Below are 23,458 nucleotides of genomic sequence, written 5' to 3' on the forward strand. Positions count from 1 at the left end.
CAAAGAAGCTTGCCCTCAGAAAAATCCTATATCTGATCTATCATTTCTCCTACCTCCATTTCTAGATCCTTCAACCAATTTAATACCATCACTCTTATTGCATCCTACCAAACTGAGGTACAGTAGAACAAAGAATTTGAGGGGTGGGGACAGTTACAGGAAGTACGGGATAATCAGTCATTTCAGGTGCAGTGGCCTGAGATGGGGGGGTAAAGGATGTACCGGTACTGGTTGGAAAATAGGGAGCTGGGCAACTGCGAGCAAAAGAGGTGGAGCTGGAGGTACAGGGGGAACAACATTTGGTGGTCCCGGGGGAAAAGGTGTTAAAGGTACATGCGGGGGTCGTTCGATCAATAATCCATCAATATCTGAATCCACATCTTCTTGGTTGACCTGACCTGCTACAGTCGGTCTAACTATATATTCCTTAGTTCTCCAGTATTAGGGGTGTCTTTCATAGATTCACATGCTTGAATATTCCCCGTCGTCGAAGTGGGAGTCCCACGGTAAATAAAATAGCAATAATGCTAACAAATATATATATATATAAATATATAAAGTATCATATAAGTAGTAAAACAGATAAAATATATACTGAAAAAACCTTTACAAAGGTTACTCCATAGGAATGCATTAGAGAGAAAAAACTCATTTGCAACATATCAGTGTCATTATGTTAGTCCAAACTGCAGCCAATCAGGCTCAAGCACCCTCTAGAACCTTCTCCTCAGAAGCTCAAGCCCTCAGATTTTCTACCGCACGTCGTGTGAAGGGAGTCTCCCTGAGCTCTGCTCAGTTCTTTTCCACTTATCTACTCTTCTCAGTTTTTCACAAAGATGTCAAGTAAGAAGTCTTTATTTAGACCTTGTTCCTCCTGTGGGAAATTGCGTTTATTTGAGAAGGACCCTCATGACAAGTGCATTTACTGCCTGTACCCTGATCACAAGGTGGTTGATTGTAGGTTATGTAGAACTTTCAATCCTAAAACCCTTAAGGACAGGGAGGGTCGCCTTCTTTTATGGCTTAAGCGCCTTCAAGATAAGGACACGGTTGTTTCTGACGCAGAAAGCCTTCAGTCAGCTCCTTCTTCTGTGGCTTCTAAACGTGGCAGTGTTCAGGAGTTACCATCTCCTTTCCTGAAGAAAAGAAAGCTGGCTTTGACTGTGGCTGCAGTGCCACCTACTACTTCTGTGCCTGTTATAACTACGCCCACGAGACCTGGCTCTCAGGCGTCTTTTCCAGCTTCTGTTAAAGTGGTTACACTTTTAACAGCGCGGTCGTCGACGGGCTCGTCGACGACCATCCCGACGACGAGATTGGCTGCTGTGGCTTCGTCTACAACTACAGTCACGACGACATCGGCGTCGTCATCGTCGACGAGAGTCTCGACGACGGCTCTCACGTCGACGAAAGCCTGTGTTTCTTCAATCCCGTCGACGATCCCTATCATATCGTCGACGAAGAAGCCATCGTCGATGAAGAAACCATCGTCGTCAATCCCATCGTCGACGAAGGCCTCGTCGACGAAGCTTCCGTCGACGAAGCTCCCGTCGACGACGAAGCTCCCGTCGACGGCGTCGACGAAGATTCCGTCGACGAAGATTCCGTCGACGAAGGCGCCGTCGACGAAGGCGCCGTTGACGAAGGCGCCGTCTGTCTAGGATGCCGCCTACAACACAGTCACCGTCGACGGCCAAGTCGACGTCTACTACATCGTCGACGACAGCATCATCGACGGGCTAGTCGATGAGCAAACCAGCGACAGTAGTGCCTAAGCCTTCTAGGTCCACGGAGGCGCCTACAGACTCACCGTCTACGGCGACTGCTTCAAAATCGTCATCGTCTACGCAGGGCTCTGCGTTGACAGCAACTTCCAGTTCTTCATCCTACGCCAACATGCCTTTAGTGTCCTTGGACACTTCAGTTTCTGCTGTACAGTCCTCATTCAGTAAGGAGGAAGATTCCGCTTTCCACTTTCAATCCCCTGCTCTACAACCGCCACTTCAGTTGTTCGTGTCTGACCATGAGACTGAGTCAGTTCCGGATGACACTGTTTATGGGGATGCCCGGAGTCCATCAGATTTGATCATTAAATGCCAGGACACTACTTCTGAAGAAGAAGAAGAAGTTGAGCAGGTAGATCAGCACGAAGACCAATGCGTGCAAATTCCAATGACGTCTATTCCAATGACACTTTTCTCTAACCTCCAACACATGTTGGACGATTATAATAGACGCTTTCCACCTACCCCCCAGGGTACTCCGGTTCATGAATCTGCTGATGTAGCACTTTCGCATCAACCTCTACAAACACCTCCTAGACAGTCGGCTCCGTCAGTACATTTGAGTGCTCCTCTGTCTCCTAATCCACATACGGACACTGACTCAGAGCCAGAGAGAGAGGAAGGAGAAGTTTATCAGGATTCAGATGGTGAGCAGGATCCTTATTTGGCGGAATTTGATAACTATCGGGTTCAAACACCCTCGCCACAACAGGGCACTTCAAGTGATTCACCTCCTGTGGACATCGCTAGTTTTCATAAGCTTATGGACAAAGCGGCGGACCGCTTCAAGTTGTCAAGGGTCCAGCGTGACGAAGATTGTTTTCTGTATGATTTTAAAAATCAGCCTTATAAGCAGGTGCATACAATACCAATTGAATTTATTTGGAAGGAAGGGCAAAAGATTATGAAGGCTCCTAACTCCTTGCCGGCCCAAATACCTAGATTGGAGAAAAAGTACAAGGCTCCAACTGGCTCGCCTGCTTGTCTGCTCTCTCATCCAAAGCCAGACTCAGTGGTGACTCAGGCAGCACAACGTCGTGCACGTAATCCTACAGCGCCTGTCACTTCCCCTCCCGATAGAGAGGGTCGCTGATTGGATGCAATCGGAAAGAAATTTTCGTCCATGTCTTCAACTTCAGCCCGTGCTGCGAATGCTCTCGCAATTTTGGGTCGTTTCGACCGACAAATGTGGTCAGACATGTCCATCTTTCTTGCGCAGCTTCCAGAGTCATCCAAAGCGGAAGCGCTCCAGGTCCTTCAGGATGGTCAGAGGGCTTCGGAGGAGATTATAGACTGTGCTGTAGATGTGGCGACTACTGCTTTCCGTATCCTTGCCAGTGCGGCGGCGCTCCGACGCCAGGGATGGTTAAAATCTACATCTTTCAGACAAGAGGTCCAGTCAATGATAATTGACATGCCGTATGATGGCGAATCTTTGTTCGGTTCCCAAATCGATGCTTCTTTGGAAACCATAAAGAAGGATACCGACACGGCGAAGTCGCTTGGATCCTTACAATTTAAGAAACAGCCCTTTCGTGCAGCACGGGGGCGGGGCACCTCGTCCAATTTTTCCAGAGGAGGACAGTCACAGTACCGCCAGTACAATCAGGGAAACCAACGGTACTCAAATCCACAATCTGCTCGTCAACAACAATCCAGACCCTATAGAGGGAAGTCCAATTATAGAGGTGCCAACAACGCCAACAAACGACAATGACTTGCCAGTTCAACAGGATGTTGGAGGTCGAATCTCGCAGTTCTACTCTGTGGTCTCAAATAACATCAGACCAATGGGTGTTGGACATTGTGCGCAAGGGTCACGCCTTGGAATTCACAGAGTTTCCTCCTCCATCTCCGCCTTCGGGTCCGCCACCTACCCATCTAGAAGAACTACAACATCAAGTTCAACTATTATTAACAAAGGGTGCAGTCGAAGTGGTTCCTGTATCTCAGCGGGAGAAAGGCTTCTATTCGAGGTTCTTCCTCATTCTAAAGAAGACGGGGGAGTGGCGTCCCATTATGGATCTGAGGTATCTCAACCTCTTCCTGAAACAACAGTCCTTCCGCATGTTAACGTTGTCAGAAGTCTTGCGGTTTCTCTGCAGCGGCGATTTTTTGACGACAATAGACCTGCAAGACGCCTATTTTCATGTACCAATCATTCCTCAACATCGAAAGTACTTGAGGTTCAAAGTGGGACACAATCACTATCAGTTCAAAGTCCTACCTTTTGGCCTCAGATCAGCTCCTCGTGTGTTCACGAAGGTTCTAGCCCCGGTCATGGCTTATCTGCGTCTTCAGGGAGTCCAAATATTTCCTTACCTGGACGATTGTCTTTTAAAATCCCAATCCGCAAGCCAGCTGCATCACGACACTCGGTTGTGCCTTACCCTCTTCAATTCTCTAGGGTTGACCATCAATGTAAAGAAGTCACATTTCACACCTCTGCGAAGCAGGACATTCCTCGGGGCTGTTATAGACACGGACGTGTCAAAAGCGTTCATCTCCGCCGAGCGGAGACAGAAGATGGTTCATCTGGTCTCCACCATCAGATCAAGAAAGTCAGTTTCAGTGCGAATGTTAAAATCATTTCTGGGGATGGCATCGTCTTGTATCGCACTGATCCCGAATTGCAGGTTACGTACCCGTCCTATTCAGGAGGAATTGGACCTACAATGGCGACAGGTGTCGGGGTCGTTCAACGACCAAGTGACAGTCACGGCTTGCATGAAGACCAGTCTGCTCTGGTGGGAGCAACGGACCAATCTGAGCCAAGGGGTCTCTTTCCTTACCCAGACTCCAGATCTGACATTGACCACGGATGCGTCCATGGACGGATGGGGAGCCCATCTCCTGGACCTTTCCATCAAAGGAAAGTGGACGGCGACTCAGAAAACCTGGCATATCAACAGGCTAGAATTGCTGGCGATCTTCCTAGCGCTAAAGGCTTTCTTACCAGTGGTGCACGGAGAATCGGTGCTGGTTCAAACAGACAACACCACCTGCATGCACTACATGAACAAACAGGGAGGCACAAAATCTCAGCCCCTGTCTTGTCTTGCCCAAAGGATTTGGGAATGGGCACTTCGTCACCACATTTCGTTGACAGCAGTCCATCTGCCGGGAGCGTCAAACATACTGGCAGATTCCCTAAGCAGGTCTGCGTCATCCACTCACGAATGGGAGTTACACCAGCCGACTCTGGACCTCATGTTCCACCCATGGGGTCATCCCAAGATGGACCTCTTTGCAACTCCAGTGAATCGGAAATGCCAGACTTTCGCCAGTTGGCATCCACATCCGGAATCCAGCGGCAATGCCCTACTCATGGATTGGACCGGCCTATTTGCCTATGCGTTTCCACCACTCCCATTGGTGCCGAGAACGTTGTGGAAGATGCGCAGGCAACCCTGCCGCTTGATTTTAATCGCCCCACGTTGGCCCAGACAGGCGTGGTTTTCAGAACTCCTTCTAATGTCCCAATGCAAACCCATTCGTCTCCATCCACGTCCGGACCTTCTGACAATGGACGGCGGACAAGTTTGTCACCCAGACCCGTCAACGCTTCAATTGTGGGCATGGAACCTGAATTCATTGAATTTGCCTCTTTAAATATACCTCAAGACTGTAGAGACATTCTAGCGTCAGCTAGAGCTCCATCAACAATCAAAACATATAGGTTAAAGTGGAAACGTTTCTGTCATTGGTGCGCAGCATCCAACATAAACCCTATCAGTTCCACTCCAGACCAACTGTTACCGTTCTTTTTAAGTCTTGCTCAGTCTGGTCTTTCACATGCCACATTGAGAGTCTTTTTGGCGGCCATCTCACGCTACCGTCATGATGGCTCTACGTCTCTCTGTTCATCCAGAATCATCCGACAGTTCTTTAAAGGACTTTTCAGGAAGTTCCCTCCGTTAAGGCGCCCTCCTCCAGCGTGGCACCTCAACGTGGTGTTATCACAACTTATGAAACCTCCATTTGAGCCAATTCATCGTTCAAACCTCAAGTTTCTAACCTGGAAAGTGGCTTTGCTTTTGGCTTTGACTTCGTCTCGTCGTGTAAGTGACTTGCACGCTTTCACCATCAAACCTCCATATTTGCAGTTCAAACCTGATGGAGTGTTACTTCGTACCAATCCTTCTTTTCTCCCAAAAGTACCTACTGACTTCCATTTGAACGAGCCAGTTTTCTTAAAGACTTTTTTCCCGGATCCTAAATCCCCTGCGGAACAGCGACTACATTCTTTAGACATCAAACGTTGTCTAAAATTCTACATTTCTAGAACAGCCCCTTTCCGTAAATCCAATCAGCTATTTATAGCATATGGACTACTGCGCAAAGGACACTCGGTGACTAAACAGACAATAACACGATGGCTCTCTTCAGCCATATCGTTTTGCCATCAGCAGGCTGGCAGGCCTTTACCTACTCCAGTGAGAGCACATTCTACGAGAGCGATGGCGTCGTCCATCGCATTGTTTGCCGGAGTGCCTCTACACCAGATTTGTCGTGCAGCGACATGGTCCAGCAGGCACACCTTTACCAGACATTATTGTTTGGAAGCTGTCAACGAAGCGGATACCGCAGTGGGGCAAGCAGTGCTTCGTCATCTTTTCAAATAAGGTGAGCCTCTTTCCCTCCTCCATCCTTGAGATTGCCTTGCTTGTATGCTATATATTATTCTTCAATTGTTTGGAAATATTGCAATCTCAGCTTTAGGAGGTTACTGCTATCTATTCTATTCAAGCATGTGAATCTATGAAAGACACCCCTAATACTGGAGAAGAACAATTGTTACTTACCTGTAAACAGGTGGTTCTCCAGTATTGGTGTCTTTCATAGATTCACATGCGACCCACCCATCCTCCCCTCAGAGGCTCTTTTCTCCTCATGCGCTATTATTACTAGTGCTACGAAAATCTGAGGGCTTGAGCTTCTGAGGAGAAGGTTCTAGAGGGTGCTTGAGCCTGATTGGCTGCAGTTTGGACTAACATAATGACACTGATATGTTGCAAATGAGTTTTTTCTCTAATGCATTCCTATGGAGTAACCTTTGTAAAGGTTTTTTCAGTATATATTTTATCTGTTTTACTACTTATATGATACTTTATATATTTATATATATATATATATTTGTTAGCATTATTGCTATTTTATTTACCGTGGGACTCCCACTTCGACGACGGGGAATATTCAAGCATGTGAATCTATGAAAGACACCAATACTGGAGAACCACCTGTTTACAGGTAAGTAACAATTGTTCATATTAATAATCTATGCTCTCTATCTAAACATTCCATTTTCTCCTGAACTTCCTTTTTACTTCAATTCCTTATACTCCTGATACTGTTTTCCTTTCCTGTTTCCTTTGTACCGTCTCTGCCTTGAGCTGCCCCCCTTCACTTCTTTCCTCCACATACGCAAACTGTCAAACATAGCTAGCCTAACTTTCTTTAAAAACAATCGTTTCTCTAGATAATCTAGTTTGTAAGGGTCCATAGTCCCTTCTAATGGCCATTGCAACTGGGGATCCCCTTTTTCGCTCTGCCCCGCACTTCATCAACTCTCTTATCACCTCTCACGCCCCAAGCCGCACCCTCCGCTCTTCATCACTCTCTCTCCTTCACGTCCCTCGCTTCCGTAAATCACGTACTGGGGGTACCCATTTCTCTGTGCTGGCCCCCCAGTTCTGGAACAGCCTCCCTCTCTCTATCCGCTCTATTCCTATTTTTTCTCATTTTCGCAAAGCCCTTAAAACTTTTCTTTTTCTTCAGGCATTCCCTGGATAAATTTCTTGGGTCCCTCTGTAGATACTGATGTGTTTCCCAGCGCCAGGAAGCCGCTTGGCCGCAGAGCGCTTTATCAAGTCTCTTTTTCATTTCATTTCATTTCATTTCATTTTGTATATTTGTTTCACAATGCATTATACATGATGGGACAAATACCATATTTGATGTACATCTCAAAATCGGCGTTCCTTCTGGTGGCGCCGGCTGATTTGCTTCCAAAATGCTCTGCATATTGCAGCAGCAACAACAAAACTTCCAAAGCTTACTAAGTACAGGCATGTTATCACCTTAGCTGCTTCGCAAATATCCCTCCCCAGTGCTGCGCTGTCCATTGGAACTAGTGCTGAATGGACGTCCAATGGTCATGCGCAGCACTGGGGAGGTAGCGCTCGTGACGACCGTTGGCCGTCAGCCGCGCTTAAGAGGTTAAATAAGATGTAAAAAAAAGTATAAACTGAGAGAAAATAAAAAATATTCGTACATTACCTGTAAGTAAAAAATGTTTAGTCAAAGTAAATAGCAAGCTTCAAAACAGATTCCAAATACCAAATCAAAACCGATTCCAAATACCAAGTCAAAACAGATTCCAAATACCAAGACCACTTCTAACCGAATGAACCAGTTCAATACAGATTTACCTTGTGTGTAGTCTTCAACTCCCACCTGTCGATCCTCCCTGATCCCAAAAAAATGACTGTCCAAAGGCCCCAGTCAAGGCCAGCAGCCACCAGGAAGATCATAGTCTGAGAGCTGACAAATCACCTTGGACTACAAGCAACACTAGTCTCTTCGTGGGGCGCACCTCAGCGAAGTTCTTCTTACCAACCCGATCTCCTCCCCTGGTCCAACTGCAAGCCCTTGATGGGGATCCGCGTTCGGGCGCCAATTTGTGAAAGTGGATTAATAATAACCCACCGTTGCAGGGTCACCCTTAGCCCACGGGTTCTAAACAAGTAAGGAGGAATCAACACTGGTGTGAAGTACAAACCATAGGTCAATCATTTGTCATTCATGAATGGGGCTCCATCCGACGAACACCATAGAGATACTCCAGGAGAGAGCACACTACGATGGTTACATGGGCTTTTATAGTAAAGATCAGAAGCAAGAGACGCCCAGAGGTAAATAGAGCTCTGGGAAGAACACACAAATGACACAATTGGTAAGGATCAGCAGCCTTGGTGCCTTGTGGAACTGTCACCTCCTGAAGCTGCACAACGAGATAGGCTACCTGAACAAACTTTCTCGAGTCCCACGGTACGTAAAATAGTATTAAGAAATATAAATAATATATATATATATATATATATATATATATATATATATATATATATATATATATATATATATATACACACATATACATATCAAATAATATGCATATTTAAAAGTAGAAATTTTGTTAAAAAAAAGTACCATAGAACAGCATAGCCCATAGAAAGCGTTGAGGGAGAGTTCACTTTAGTAACATATCTGAGTCATTAAAATGGTCTACATTCCAGCCAATCAGGCTGTAGCACCCTCTAGAACCTTCTCCTCAGAAGCTCAAGTACTCAGATTTTCTACCGCACGTCGTGTGAAGGGAGTCTCCCTGAGCTCTGCTCAGTTTTTTCTACTTCAACTCTTCAAAACTTCAGGACTGTCTTCTTCAAAAAAGTCTTTGTTCAGAACATGTTCTGCCTGTGGAAAACGTTGCCTTTTCTGTGAGGACCCTCTTAAAAAATGCATCTACTGCTTATATCCAAACCATGAGGTGAGGAGTTGCAAATTTTGCAGAACTTTTTCTTCAAAAACGTTAAAGGATAGAGAGGCCCGTCTCCTTCTGTGGCTACAGAAGTTGAAGACATCAGACAACCCAGTGTCTTCCCACCATTCTAGGACCTCTCTGAAGCGTGGGTCCGAGACTGACATTCCTTCTCCTTTTCTGAAAACGAAGAAGCTTGTGGACATAAGAAATCGGGCTCCCCACGGGTCTGATAGCCTCTACGACTGCGGGACCTTGTTCTCTGACGCCGCAGACCCCTGTTGTGCCCTCGTCCTCTAAATAGAGTGCCAGCCCGTCGACGCGCCCGTCGACGACGACGAGATCAGTCAACATCATTCCTACTTCGACGACCAACACTGTCGACTACTACATAATCTACCACGTCGACGATGGTCCAGGAGGTCCGGCCTATCTCGTCGACTAAAAAAATCTCGTCAACGGCCCATCCCAAACGTCATTCGTCGACGAAGGCTTCGACGCGTCAAATATCGCCGACGCTACCCCCTTCGTCGACTGTGGGCTCGTCGTCTAGTACCTCGTTGATGGTAGCCTCGTCGACATGGTAGCCTCGTCGACGGTGGCTCCGTCGACACTGAAGGCTTCGTCGACGGCTGCAACCTCTTCGTCAACGTCTGTGTCCTCATCGAGTAGGGTCTCTGCTTCGTCGACGGCAACCACCTCTTCGTCGACGCCAGTGTCATCATCGACAACGGTCTCCGTGATGGGACCGGCTCAATTACCATTGTCCTTGGTTACAAACCTTCAACATATGCTGGACGACTATAATCGTCGTTTCTCACCTTCTTCGCAGGCCTCTCCACCGCCACCTTCAATGCTGGCGTCAAATCTGGTTGCACCGGCTCGGTTACCAATTCATCAAGACGCTGGTCATGATCATGATGATGATGATGATGATGATGATGATGATAGTAATACGGACCAGGATGATGACGGTAACCTAACAGATTGGGACAATTACCAGGCTCAGACTCCGTCCCCTCTTCCTGATTCTCCTCTAGCATCTCCTCCAGTGCATATAGGAGGATTTCACCTTCTAATGGGAAGGGCAGCAAAACGTTTCCACTTGCCTTTGATCACCAGACGAGAGGATTGTTTTCTTTATGATTTTAAAGACCAACCTTTAAAACAAGTCCATGCCATTCCTATTAGACTTCATCTGGCAGGAAGGACTCAAACTCATGGAACGGCCTAATTCAGTTCCGGCCGTACTCCCATATATTGACAAGAAATACAAGGCTCCTGCAAATTCACCTGCCTGCCTTGTTTCTCAGCCGAAGCCAGACTCTGTGATTACGCAGGCTGCCCAAAAGAGATCGCGTAATCCAGCTTCTCCTTTAACATCCCCGCCTGATCAGGAAGGTCGACTGAATACCATTGGCAAGAAGTTCTCCACCTTGGCGGCGACTACAGTGCGGGCTGCAAACTCATTAGCCATCCTCGGACGGTACGATCGACAAATGTGGTCGGAAATCTCCGCCTTGGTCGACCTGATTCCAGAATCCGGAAATTATTGATTGCGCAATCGATATTTCATCCACAGGATTCCGACAAATGGCAGGCGCCGCAGTCTTAAGAAGGCAGGGCTGGCTTAAGGGCTTAAGGCTACGTCTTTTCGACCGGAAGTGCAAGCGAAGATACGCAATATGCCCTTCAATGGGGAGTCCCTCTTCAGCAAGCATGTGGCCGATGCCATGGAGACTATCAAAAAGGATATGGCCACTGCTCGCGCCTTAGGAACACTCCAATATCGGAAGCAGCCTTTTCGTGGAGCACGTGGCCGTGGCGCATCATCCACTTTTCGTGGCTCCTCCTCTCAATACCGCTCCTATAGTGACAACAAACCGCGTTACTCCAATCCGAATCAAACCAGACAAACTGACTCAAGACCTTATAGGAGAAAATCTTCTTACAGGGGAGGTAATTCCTCTAAAAAGTAATGACTTCCTCAAAACCAAGTCACATCCTACTTCGAAGATTGGAGGTCGATTCTCCCAATACTCTTGCAATTGGTCAAAAATAACATTGGGTCTTGGATGTGATCTCCAGAGGCCACGCTCTAGAATTTATCAAGTTTCCTCCCACCCGCCCTCCAACAGGTTCCCCTCCTGCACACGTGAAAGAACTGTTTGCACAAATAGAAGTCATGATTCAGAAAGGGGCAGCCAAAGTGGTTCCTAGATTACAACAGGGGATGGGCTTCTACTCCCGATTTTTTCTCATCAGAAAGAAATCAGGAGAGTGGCGCCCAGTATTAGACCTCGGCCCTCAACAAATACATCAAGTCTCAATCCTTTCGAATGCTGACGCTGTCTGAAATCTTAGTTCCTGAACCCCAACGAGTTCCTCTCCACAATCGACCTCCAAGATGCCTATTTTCATGTGCCAATCCATCAAAGGCACAGAAAGTACCTCCGCTTCAACGTAGGGAAAAAACACTTCCAATTCAAGGTTCTGCCTTTCAGCCTTCGTTCTGCTCCAAGGGTCTTCACAAAGATCATGGCTCAGGTAGCAGCTGATCTACGCCTACAGGGCATACAAATTTACCCCGATTTAGACAGGTGCCTGATAAATGCCCCAACCTTTCTTGCAGCAAAGCAGCACACTCAGGTTTGTCTGTCACTCTTCGAAAACTTGGGTCTTTCAATCAACCACATAAAATCACAAATACTTCCTACACAGCAGAGAGTCTTTCTGGGAGCATTAATAGACACAAAGCTAGCAAAGGTGGTTGTTTCAACGGAACGCCAAGCACGCAGCTCCAAAATGGTGGCTCTACTACGCTCAAGAAGATTAGTTTCTGTCCGAACATTGAACGCTTCTTGAGGGTTGGGGCGCACATCTCCAAGGATTGTCCATCAACGGCAAATGAACTGCCGACCAACGCAGGTGGCACATCAATCGCCTAGAACTTTTGCCCATCTTTCTCGCTCTGAAATCCTTTTGTCTACTGGTGAAAGGAGAGTCCCTGTTAGTACGTACGTACGGACAACACCACCAGTATGCATTACCTCAACAAACAGGGAGGTACGAAGTCACTACTGCTCTCCAAACAGGCACAGCAGATCTGGGACTGGGCAATACAACATTGCGTCCAATTGACTGCAGTTCACGCACCCGGCGTCTCCAACGCCCTTGCGGACTCTCTCCAGATCTGCCACAGACAATCACGAGTGGGAACTCCACCAACCAACTCTGGTGTATATCTTCCGCCTGTGGGGCCAGCCAGAGTTGGATCTATTTGCGACTCCACTCAATCGCAAATGCCTACACTACGCAAGTTGGCATCCCCACAAAGGGTCGAGCGGAAATGCATTTTCGATCAACTGGTTGAGAAAATTCTCATACACTTTTCCTCCGATCCCTCTCCTACCTCGCCTCCTGCACAAAATGAGAGCACAACTGTGTCACATCTGCTAATTGCACCCAGGTGGCCGCGTCATCCATGGTTCACGGACCTTTTTCTTCTTTCTCAATGCGATCCGATCCCTCTTCGCCCCCTGCCTCACCTTCTCACCTTGAACCACGGACAGATCTGCCACCCAGACCCGGCATCTCTCCAGCTTACCGCTTGTAACCTGAGCACCTTCAGTTTGCCCACCTAAACATTGCACCTGACTGTAGGGAGGTCCTCGCTCGTGCACGGGCCCCTTCTACCATCAAAACTTATAAATTGAAATGGAAACGTTTTTGTATTTGGTGCCACTCAGAAAACATTGATCCTGTGCTCGCCACCCCTGAGCAAATCTTACCTTTCTTCCTTCTTTTGGCTAAGTCGGGCCTTTCACATTCCACCCTGAAGGTTTTCCTGGCTGCACTTTCCCGCTTTCGACATGATGATTCTACATCTCTTATACTCCTCTCGGATCATTCAACAGTTCTTTAAAGGTTTGTTCCGGATATTTCCACCTGTCCGGCGTCCTCCACCTTCATGGCGCCTGAATCTTGTCTTGGCTCAGCTTCTCATGCCTCCATTTGAACCAATCCACTAAGCGGATTTGAAATTCTTTACTTGGAAGGTTTCCCTCCTACTCGCACTTACGTTCTCCCGACAGATGAGTGACATACAAGCTTTTACCTTTCAGCCACCTTTTCTTCAGTTTTCAAAGGACACTGTCGTACTACGTACGAACCCTAAGTTTATACCAAAGGTTCCATCAGACTTCCACCTAAATGAACCTGTAATACTCAAGACTTTCTTCCCTAACCCTCAGTCTCACGCTGAGCGTACTCTTCCTTTGCTAGACCTGAAGCGATGCCTCAAATTCTACATTCAGCGTTCAGCTGCATTTCGAAAGTCAGATCAACTTTTTGTGGCCTATGGGCGGATGCGCAAGGGACATCCGGTCACCAAACAGACCATCACTCGCTGGATTTCTTCTGCCATCTCCTTCTGCCATCAACGGGCTGGCAAGCCTCTTTCTGCTCCGGTGCGAGCACACTCAGCGAGAGCAGTAGCATCATCTATTGCCCTGTTTGCTGGAGTGCCTCTACATCAGATCTGTAGGGCAGCAACGTGGTCTGGTCCAGCAGGCACACGTTTACGAGGCACTACTGTCTGGAGACGGCGAACGCTGCGGACACTGCTGTGGGTCAACCGGTGCTTCGAAATCTCTTGAAATAAAGGTGAGCCTCTGCTGCTTCCCGCCTCCTGTCATACAAGGTTATTCTTTTGCAAATAATGCTATGTTACCAATATATATTTATATGACTGTACTTTTCATTATTGCATTTATGACTCGTATGGTTATGGCTTACTGCTTTCTATTCTTATTCAACCATGTGAATCTATGAAAGACACAAGAATACTGGAGAAGAACAAAAGTTACTTACCTGTAAACTGTGGTTCTCCAGTATTTGTGTCTTTCATAGATTCACATGCGACCCTCCCTTCCTCCCCTCAGAGGCTCTCTTCTCCTCATGCACTCTTTGGTCACTCTTGTGCTATGAAAATCTGAGGGCTTGAGCTTCTGAGGAGAAGGTTCTAGAGGGTGCTGCAGCCGGATTGGCTGGAATGTGGACAATTATAATGACTCAGATAGGTTACTAAAGTGAGCTCTCCCTCAATGTTTTCTATGGGCTATGCTGTTCTATGGTACTTTTTTAACAACATTTCTAGTTTTAAATACGCATATTATTTGATATTTATACTTATATATTTCTATGTATATATATATTTTCATATATATATATTAATATGTATATATGTTTCCTACTACTATTTTATGTACCTTGGGACTCGCACTTCGACGGGGAATTATTTAAGCATGTGAATCTATGAAAGACACAAATACTGGAGAACCACAATTTACATCTAAGTAACTTTTGTTCTTATCTAAGGCTTTACCATTGTTTAAAAAACCCTGTGCAGACACCAGCTGTTCTTTTGTGCTGACTCACTCTGCATGTTTACACAGCCTACAATGTCCCAATCTAGATTCTTTACTCATATTTATGCAGGAGCGGTGTCAAGGATAGAGCCAGGCTAAAAGCAGGGCGGGGGTGAAAAATGGATGAGGCACAGCTTAATCAAAAAACGAGAGAATCAGATTTTACATTTCAACAATACATGAACCATTCTTGCAAATACACCAAAATAAAATGGTTCTGCGGACCAACCCTAAATTTCTACCAAAAGTACTTTCTGCCTTTCATATTAACTAATCTGTTGGGATGCCTGTGTTCTTCCCTCATCCAGATTCGGTGGCAGAACGTGCTTTACACACTTTAGATGTGAAAAGAGCTATTCTTTACTATATAGAAAGGACAAAACCTTTCCACAAAACTACTATTTGTCGCTTTTGCTCCACCACATATCAAAGCCAGGCATTGCAAGGTGGATAGTCCAAAGCATTCAGATATGCAATGCAAAAGCAAAAATAACTTTAACAATTCCACCTAGAGCACACTCCACTTCCAAACTTGGGGCTTCTATGGCATTTCTAGGAAACCTACCCATAGATGATATCTGCAGAGCTGCAACATGGTCTGCACCTCAAACGTTCACAAAACACTATTGTGTAGATGTGTTAGCAAGACAACAGACCAGTGTGGGCCAAGCAGTTTTACGTACACTATTTCAAACCCTTGCAACAGCTACAGGTTAGTCACCGCTTTGGGAGATACCTGCTTTGTAGTCTATGCACAGCTTGTGATCTCCAGCTCACATGCCTCGAACGGAAAATGCTACTAACCCAGTATGCAGCTGTTCTTGGCATGTAGAGCGGTAGTCACATGCGCCCACCCAGGTACCTATACCTGTTGCAGTTGCATCATCCTTAGATACATACATACATGGACATCTCTTACTAACTCCATCACCCTCTGCGGCAAACAACCTAACAATGGCGTCAGTGCCCATGCGCACTATCACCGAAAGGAGTCACCTACCTCATAACTGGAAATGACGACTTCCAACAAAAACAAAGTGCAATCATCCTGCAACCTTTGTTCACCTTTCATGTACATATAACATTGAGCACCCAAAGGCTCAAAAGCACCCTGCACCCAGCCGCCAGAGTGCCCCTGGCCGTGCAACCTTTGTCCTATCCTACTTCCCCATTTGCCCTGAGCAAGTGACCAGGAGCCCAGCCCCCACAACCGTGTGGCCTGCTAGCCAGCAGCCACTAACCGGAGGCCCCCTGCGTCTCATTGGATAACATTGGGCCTAACTACCTCTGCACCCGGCTGCCCCTTTGCCGCGGAGGGTGTACCAACTGTACTGACCTGACCCTGAGGGACCCCTGAGTCTATGCCCTGAACCTTAACTCTGCCAGTCGAGTACTTACCTAAAAGCCGATAACTCATTTTTCTTCCATAGGCTAACATTGACTGGTTTCACTTGGAAATTCTTCTAAGTATGGAGTTTTGGAACTTTAAAATATTCTCCTAAAATCAGCCGAACAACGAATTCCGACTTACTCACCTGTTATCAGGAGGGGCATCAGTGCTGCATCTTTTAGCCCAGCACAAACCCTGAAAAGTAATTTTAACAGTACTTGCCAGTAACCTGAATTTTCTTCCTTAGGAAACTATTGACTGTTTTTCTGTCAAATTTCTCCCGTGTCGATTTTTGCAAACTACAAATATTCCTAAAAAATCGTACCAACTACCAAAAGGTAATTGCTTACCTGTTTTAGATAGATGTCCCAGTGCTGAACCTAGGAGTCAGTACTGGATTACAAAAGTAACGTGAACCTACTTTATCTGCAACTTGAATTTCCTTCCATAGGATAACATTGGTAATTTCAACTGAAAAAGTTTCTAAGTGTCAACTTTTAAAATGCCATAATATTCCTTAAAAATCACTACTATAACTGTTTACAGCTCATGTCCCAGGACTGCATCCAAGATCCAGTCCTGTGGTTAGAAAAGTAATCCACAAAGCAATTAATTGCATTTAACTGAAAATTCCCATTGAGCTCAATGTTGCATTGTTTGAAATTGTGTTGCCTATTGCAACAAACTGTAACTATTGTATTCAAATAGACAATTGCCTATTTAACTGAAGTAATCTATGCTGAGAAAGTATATATTGATACCTTGTTGGTTCTAAAAATAAAATACCTATATCTTTTGATACAAAACAATTGGCCTAGAGTTCAGTTCTTGAGTGTGTGAAACCTTTTGCTGACTAAAGTGTGTACAACAAATGCTTTGCACTGTCCTCTGGTACTGCCTTACTGCTAGACCAAGCTACCACTTTGGAGAGTAAGGCTTTATCTAGTTTTAGCCTGTGCCATACCTCTGAAGACTGTGGACTCTGTGCACACTGTACCTTACTTTGGTCCAGTATATACAGAGCCACTTTCTCACAGTAATTGATCCCCCCAATAAATATTTGGGGCCAGGTTTATTAATGGCGCAACACAGTGCAGCACCCAAAGTTGCTGTGATGCACAAAGGGGCAAAAGCCTTGCAGAGCCATATTAATTAACAAGCAATGACCAAGCCAAGCGGTCTTGCCTATCCTCTAGTCTATACCACTGCACTCTACGCCACTCTGCAGCATTGCAAACTGCACAATGCAGCACTCCACGCCACTATACTCAACTCCACTCTACAACACACTATGCCACTGCGCTCCACGCCACTCTGTGCCACTCCACGCCATTACTTGAAGCCACCCTGCGCCACTGCACGCTAAGCTCCTGCACTCTGCAACACTCTACTCCACTGCACCACTCTACTCCACGGCACTCTGTTGCTCTACGAGACTGCAGTCTACACCACAGGAGTTAGCTCCACTGCACTCTGTTGCTCTATGCCTATGCAATCTATGCCACAGGAGTTTACGCCACTGCACTGTATGCCACTCTACTCTGCACCACTACACTGTACTATGCACCACTCTAAACTATGCAACTGCATTCTTCAACGCTGCATTGTACAATACTGAATTCTATACTACTGTAACCCTACACCAATTTTCCCTACAACACACTACACCAGTCGATTCTACGCCACTCCACTGTATGCTACTGTGCGTTGCACTACTGTACTAAATGCCACTGCACTCTACGGCACTCTACTCTGCAACACTGCACTCTACACCACTGAACTCTTCGGCACTATACTCTGCACTACTGTATTCTATGTCAGTGCACTTTATGATACTGAGCTCAACATCACTCCATACTATGCCACTGCACTCTGCGTCGCTGCATTTTACGCCGCTAAATTCTATGCCCCTCCCCTCAGTGACGCTCCGAGGCAGCTCCCCTCAGTGACGCTCCGGGGCGGCTCCCCTCGGTGCCTCTCCGGGGCGGCTCCCCTCGGTGCCTCTCCGGGGTGGCTCCCCTCGGTGCCTCTCCGGGGTGGCTCCCCTCGGTGCCTCTCTGGGGTGGCTCCCCTCGGTGCCTCTCTGGGGTGGCTCCCCTCGGTGCCTCTCTGGGGTGGCTCCCCTCGGTGCCTCTCTGGGGTGGCTCCCCTCGGTGCCTCTCTGGGGTGGCTCCCCTCGGTGCCTCTCTGGGGTGGCTCCCCTCGGTGCCTCTCTGGGGTGGCTCCCCTCGGTGCCTCTCTGGGGTGGCTCCCCTCGGTGCCTCTCTGGGGTGGCTCCCCTCGGTGCCTCTCTGGGGTGGCTCCCCTCGGAGCCTCTCTGGGGTGGCTCCCCTCGGAGCCTCTCTGGGGTGGCTCCCCTCTGAGCCTCTCTGGGGTGGCTCCCCTCGGAGCCTCTCTGGGGTGGCTCCCCTCGGAGCCTCTCTGAGGTGGCTCCCCTCGGAGCCTCTCTGGGGTGGCTCCCCTCGGAGCCTCTCTGGGGTGGCTCCCCTCGGAGCCTCTCTGGGGTGGCTCCCCTCGGAGCCTCTCTGGGGTGGCTCCCCTCGGAGCCTCTCTGGGGTGGCTCCCCTCGGTGCCTCTCTGGGGTGGCTCCCCTCGGTGCCTCTCTGGGGTGGCTCCCCTCGGTGCCCCTCAGGGGGGCCTCAACTCGGTGTTCCTACGGGGTGGCTCCCCTGTCCACTCTGTACGGCTCCACATGACTCGGCTTGTCCCCAGTCCACTCTGTGCCGCTCCATGCGACTCCGCTCGTGCCCAGTCCACTCTGTGCCGCTCCACGCGACTACTCTGTGCCACAAATTTTTAGCCATGCTTAACCACAGCCAGGCTGGTGTACAACATGGCAAAAGGATATTAGCTTTGCCAATAGCTCTTACATAGGCATGGCCTATTGACTTTGCCAATGCTTGTTACATTCCAGGCACCTTACCTCGTGAGTACCAAGGTGTACTCGGGAGTGACTTTTTCTATATTTAAAAGCTGGGTTTCCTGCCGGTCCAATTTTTTTTATTTTGTCAGATTTGACCATTTTTGTGGGCTGCTGCAGTCAGGCTACACATGGTAGGCCTGAAGCTATGTTTTAAAGGTAGACTGTGAATGGCACAATTGGCGCTGCAATCCATAGTTGACATTTAAATGGGTGCTTTAAGTACACCATATACTAGTGACACATAGGCTAGTTACGTTTTTCAGTCAGCGACTTTTTAACCATGTTTAAAGAGGGAAAACGGGTACTTTACTCCTGTTTGGCAGGGGGTGAAAGCGCTGTTTTTTTAATCCAATAAAAATGGGGTCCAAAAAGTGAAAAATCAGGGATGACCATGCAAAAAAGGCTGATTTGTTGAATTTCCGAACTGGCTAAACCTCACTACCTTAATGCACTTGCACATTTTTACACGCTCCGTCCAGGTTTCTCAACCCCCACATCAAATAAAACACGCAGTTTTGCTTCTAAACACCTTTGCTGAATTTCATAGTTTGACCCATTGCTTGTTTTTTTTCAATTGCTTGGTTATATTATTCCCATTTCAATTCTGCTTTTGCTGTCAGATTATTCACTTTCTCCTTTCCTTTCTATATTTAAGGGGGGCTGCAGGGTGAGCGTTTTTGCGAGCACAGTTTAAACACCCAAATGGGATGAGGAGATCTCTGAGGGAGTGCAAGTAACTTTATTTTGTAGTAGCTGTAAAATGACTCTGATTCACCATTTTGGATCTTGTCCGGGGTCAATATTTTCTGATTCCCTTTTAGTATGTCAGACTTTTTTCTCTTTTGCGAGGCTTGGCTGTTAGAAATTACTTTTACACCTTCCACAAAAAGCACAGTTCTGAAATAAACAGGTGACGACTTTGTTCTGGTAGCTTATTCTGTCTCAAACAGTCCTCTTTGTTGGATGTCCTTTATGCAATTTGCACTTTTTTTGTGGAAAATTAAGGATGCGCAGTCTCAGGAGAAAGTCTGTCTTTGAAGTCACCAAATGTATAATGTTTTGTGAAGAAAGGAAGCATTTAAAGTAAAGTGTCATGTTTTTTTAAATTGGTATGATTGCTGATTAATATAAAAAAGCCATGGCTAGCCTTATTAAAGGGTTTTTGGAAATAGCCTTGAAAAAATGCTCTGAGTGCATTAGTGATTGTTTCTGCTTCTCCCAAAGGTAGTGTTGAAAGTGAAGTTGGTCTCGTCTGATTCAGCCATTCAAGAGTCTTAACCTCTGCCTTTCTTTTCAGCGTTGTAGATTGTTAAAGTATGAAGAGAGTCCGACTCTAGTGAAGGAAATATGGCGGATAAAAGAAAATTACAAGGTAGGGTTCAGTTCTGCACCATTCAGTTAGTGGGTTAGCCTTTGTCTGCCTACATTCCCTTCTTCCCACTGCTCTGACCTGAATGTCCAATCTTTGGGCTGACCACCCCTCCCTCCCTGGCCCGGGACTTCCCTCCCTCCTGCCCTACCTCCCACCCTCCCTTCTGCCCCGGTTGACCAGCCCTCCCTCCCTTCTGCCCCAGTTGACCAGCCCTCCCTCCCCACCCTCCCTTCTGCCCTAGTTGACCAGCCCTCCCTCCCACCCTCCCTTCTGCCCCAGTTGACCAGCCCTCCCTCCCACCCTCCCTTCTGCCCCACTTATGCCCCGGTTGACCGACCCTCCCTCCCACCCTCCCTTCTGACCCGGTTGACCGACCCTCCCTCCCTTCTGCCCCTGTTGACCCTCCCTCCCACCCACCCTCCTGCCCCTGTTGACCTTCCCTCCCACCCACCCTCCTGCCCCTGTTGACCCTCCCTCCCACCCACCCTCCTGCCCCCGTTGACCCTCCCTCCCACCCACCCTCCTGCCCCCGTTGACCCTCCCTCCCACCCACCCTCCTGCCCCCGTTGACCCTCCCTCCCACCCACCCTCCTGCCCCCGTTGACCCTCCCTCCCACCCACCCTCCTGCCCCAGTTGACCCTCCCTCCCACCCGCCCCCGTTGACCCTCCCTCCCACCCGCCCCCGTTGACCCTCCCTCCCACCCACCCGCCCCCGTTGACCCTCCCTCCCACCCACCCGCCCCCGTTGACCCTCCCTCCCACCCTCCTGCCCCCGTTGACCCTCCTGCCCCCGTTGACCCTCCCTCCCACCCACCCTCCTGCCCCCGTTGACCCTCCCTTACCCACCCTCCTGGCCCCGTTGACGCTCCCACCCACCCTCCCTCCTGGCCCCGTTGACCCTCCCACCCACCCACCCTCCTGGCCCCGTTGACCCTCCCACCCACCCACCCTCCTGGCCCCGTTGACCCTCCCGACCAACCCACCCACCCTCCCTTCTGCCCCGCCCGACCAGCCCTCCCACCCTCCCTCTGCCCCGGTTGACAAGCCCTCTCTCCCTCTCTCCCTCCCTTCTGGACCGGTTGACCAGTCCTCCCACCCTCCCTTCTGCCCCGTTTGAGCAGCCCTTCCTCCCTTCTGGCCCGGCTGACCGACCCTCCCTCCCAACCTCACTTATGCCCCGGTTGACCGACCCTCCCTCCCACCCTCCCTTCTGACCCGGTTGACCGACCCACCCCCCCTCCTGCCCCCGTTGAACCTGCCCCGTTGACCCTCCCTCCCACCCTCCTGCCCCCGTTGAACCTGCCCCGTTGACCCTCCCTCCCACCCACCCTCCTGCCCCGTTGACCCACCCACCCACCCTCCTGCCCCATTGACCCACCCACCCACCCACCCTCCTGCCCCGTTGACCCACCCACCCACCCACCCTCCTGCCCCGTTGACCCACCCACCCACCCACCCTCCTGCCCCGTTGACTGAGCCCCGTTGACCCACCCACCCTCATGCCCCGTTGACCCACCCACCCACCCTCCTGCCCCGTTGACCCACCCACCCACCCTCCTGCCCCGTTGACCCACCCACCCACCCACCCTCCTGCCCCGTTGACCCACCCACCCACCCACCCTCCTGGCCCCATTGACCCACCCACCCACCCACCCTCCTGGCCCCATTGACCCACCCACCCTCCTGGCCCCGTTGACCCTCCCGAACAACCCACCCACCCTCCCTTCTGCCCCGCCCGACCAGCCCTCCCACCCTCCCTCTGCCCCGGTTGACAAGCCCTCTCTCCCTCTCTCCCTCCCTTCTGGACCGGTTGACCAGTCCTCCCACCCTCCCTTCTGCCCCGTTTGAGCAGCCCTTCCTCCCTTCTGGCCCGGCTGACCGACCCTCCCTCCCAACCTCACTTATGCCCCGGTTGACCGACCCTCCCTCCCACCCTCCCTTCTGACCCGGTTGACCGACCCACCCCCCCTCCTGCCCCCGTTGAACCTGCCCCGTTGACCCTCCCTCCCACCCTCCTGCCCCCGTTGAACCTGCCCCGTTGACCCTCCCTCCCACCCACCCTCCTGCCCCGTTGACCCACCCACCCACCCTCCTGCCCCGTTGACCCACCCACCCACCCTCCTGCCCCGTTGACTGAGCCCCGTTGACCCACCCACCCTCATGCCCCGTTGACCCACCCACCCACCCTCCTGCCCTGTTGAACCACCCACCCACCCACCCTCCTGCCCTGTTGAACCACCCACCCACCCTCCTGCCCCGTTGACCCACCCACCCACCTGCCCCGTTGACGCACCCACCCACCCTCCTGCCCCGTTGACCCACCCACCCACCCTCCTGCCCCGTTGACCCACCCACCCACCCACCCACCCTCCTGCCCCGTTGACCCACCCACCCACCCTCCTGCCCCGTTGACCCACCCACCCACCCACCCTCCTGCCCCGTTGACCCACCCACCCACCCACCCTCCTGCCCCGTTGACCCACCCACCCACCCACCCTCCTGCCCCGTTGACCCACCCACCCACCCTCCTGCCCCGTTGACCCACCCACCCACCCACCCACCCTCCTGCCCCGTTGACCCACCCACCCACCCACCTGCCCCATTGACCCACCCACCCACCCACCCTCCTGCCCCATTGACCCACCCACCCACCCACCCTCCTGCCCCATTGACCCACCCACCCACCCGCCCTCCTGCCCCATTGACCCACCCACCCACCCGCCCTCCTGCCCCATTGACCCACCCACCCACCCGCCCTCCTGCCCCATTGACCCACCCACCCACCCGCCCTCCTGCCCCACCCACCCACCCTCCTGCCCCATTGACCCACCCACCCACCCACCCTCCTGCCCCATTGACCCACCCACCCACCCACCCTCCTGCCCCATTGACCCACCCACCCACCCACCCTCCTGCCCCATTGACCCACCCACCCACCCTCCTGCCCCATTGACCCACCCACCCACCCACCCTCCTGCCCCATTGACCCACCCACCCACCCTCCTGCCCCATTGACCCACCC

The 23,458-nt window shown here is 49.8% G+C and overlaps 1 protein-coding gene across 3 annotated transcripts in view; it reads left to right on the top strand.

Moving 5' to 3' along the window:
- The window catches only part of CNOT3 (CCR4-NOT transcription complex subunit 3), a 992,943-nt gene that overhangs the window by 142,804 nt on the left and 826,681 nt on the right, over positions 1-23,458 (top strand). For all 3 annotated transcript variants that reach the window (XM_086930326.1, XM_086930324.1, XM_086930325.1), the window contains one exon: positions 20,361-20,435. In XM_086930326.1, the coding sequence (XP_086786452.1) occupies positions 20,411-20,435 (25 nt within the window). In that variant the 5' untranslated portion in view covers positions 20,361-20,410. The remainder of the gene's footprint in view (positions 1-20,360; positions 20,436-23,458) is intronic.

This window comes from Lissotriton vulgaris, chromosome 7 (genome assembly GCF_964263255.1).
Source record: "Lissotriton vulgaris chromosome 7, aLisVul1.2, whole genome shotgun sequence".
Lineage (NCBI taxonomy): Eukaryota > Metazoa > Chordata > Amphibia > Caudata > Salamandridae > Lissotriton > Lissotriton vulgaris.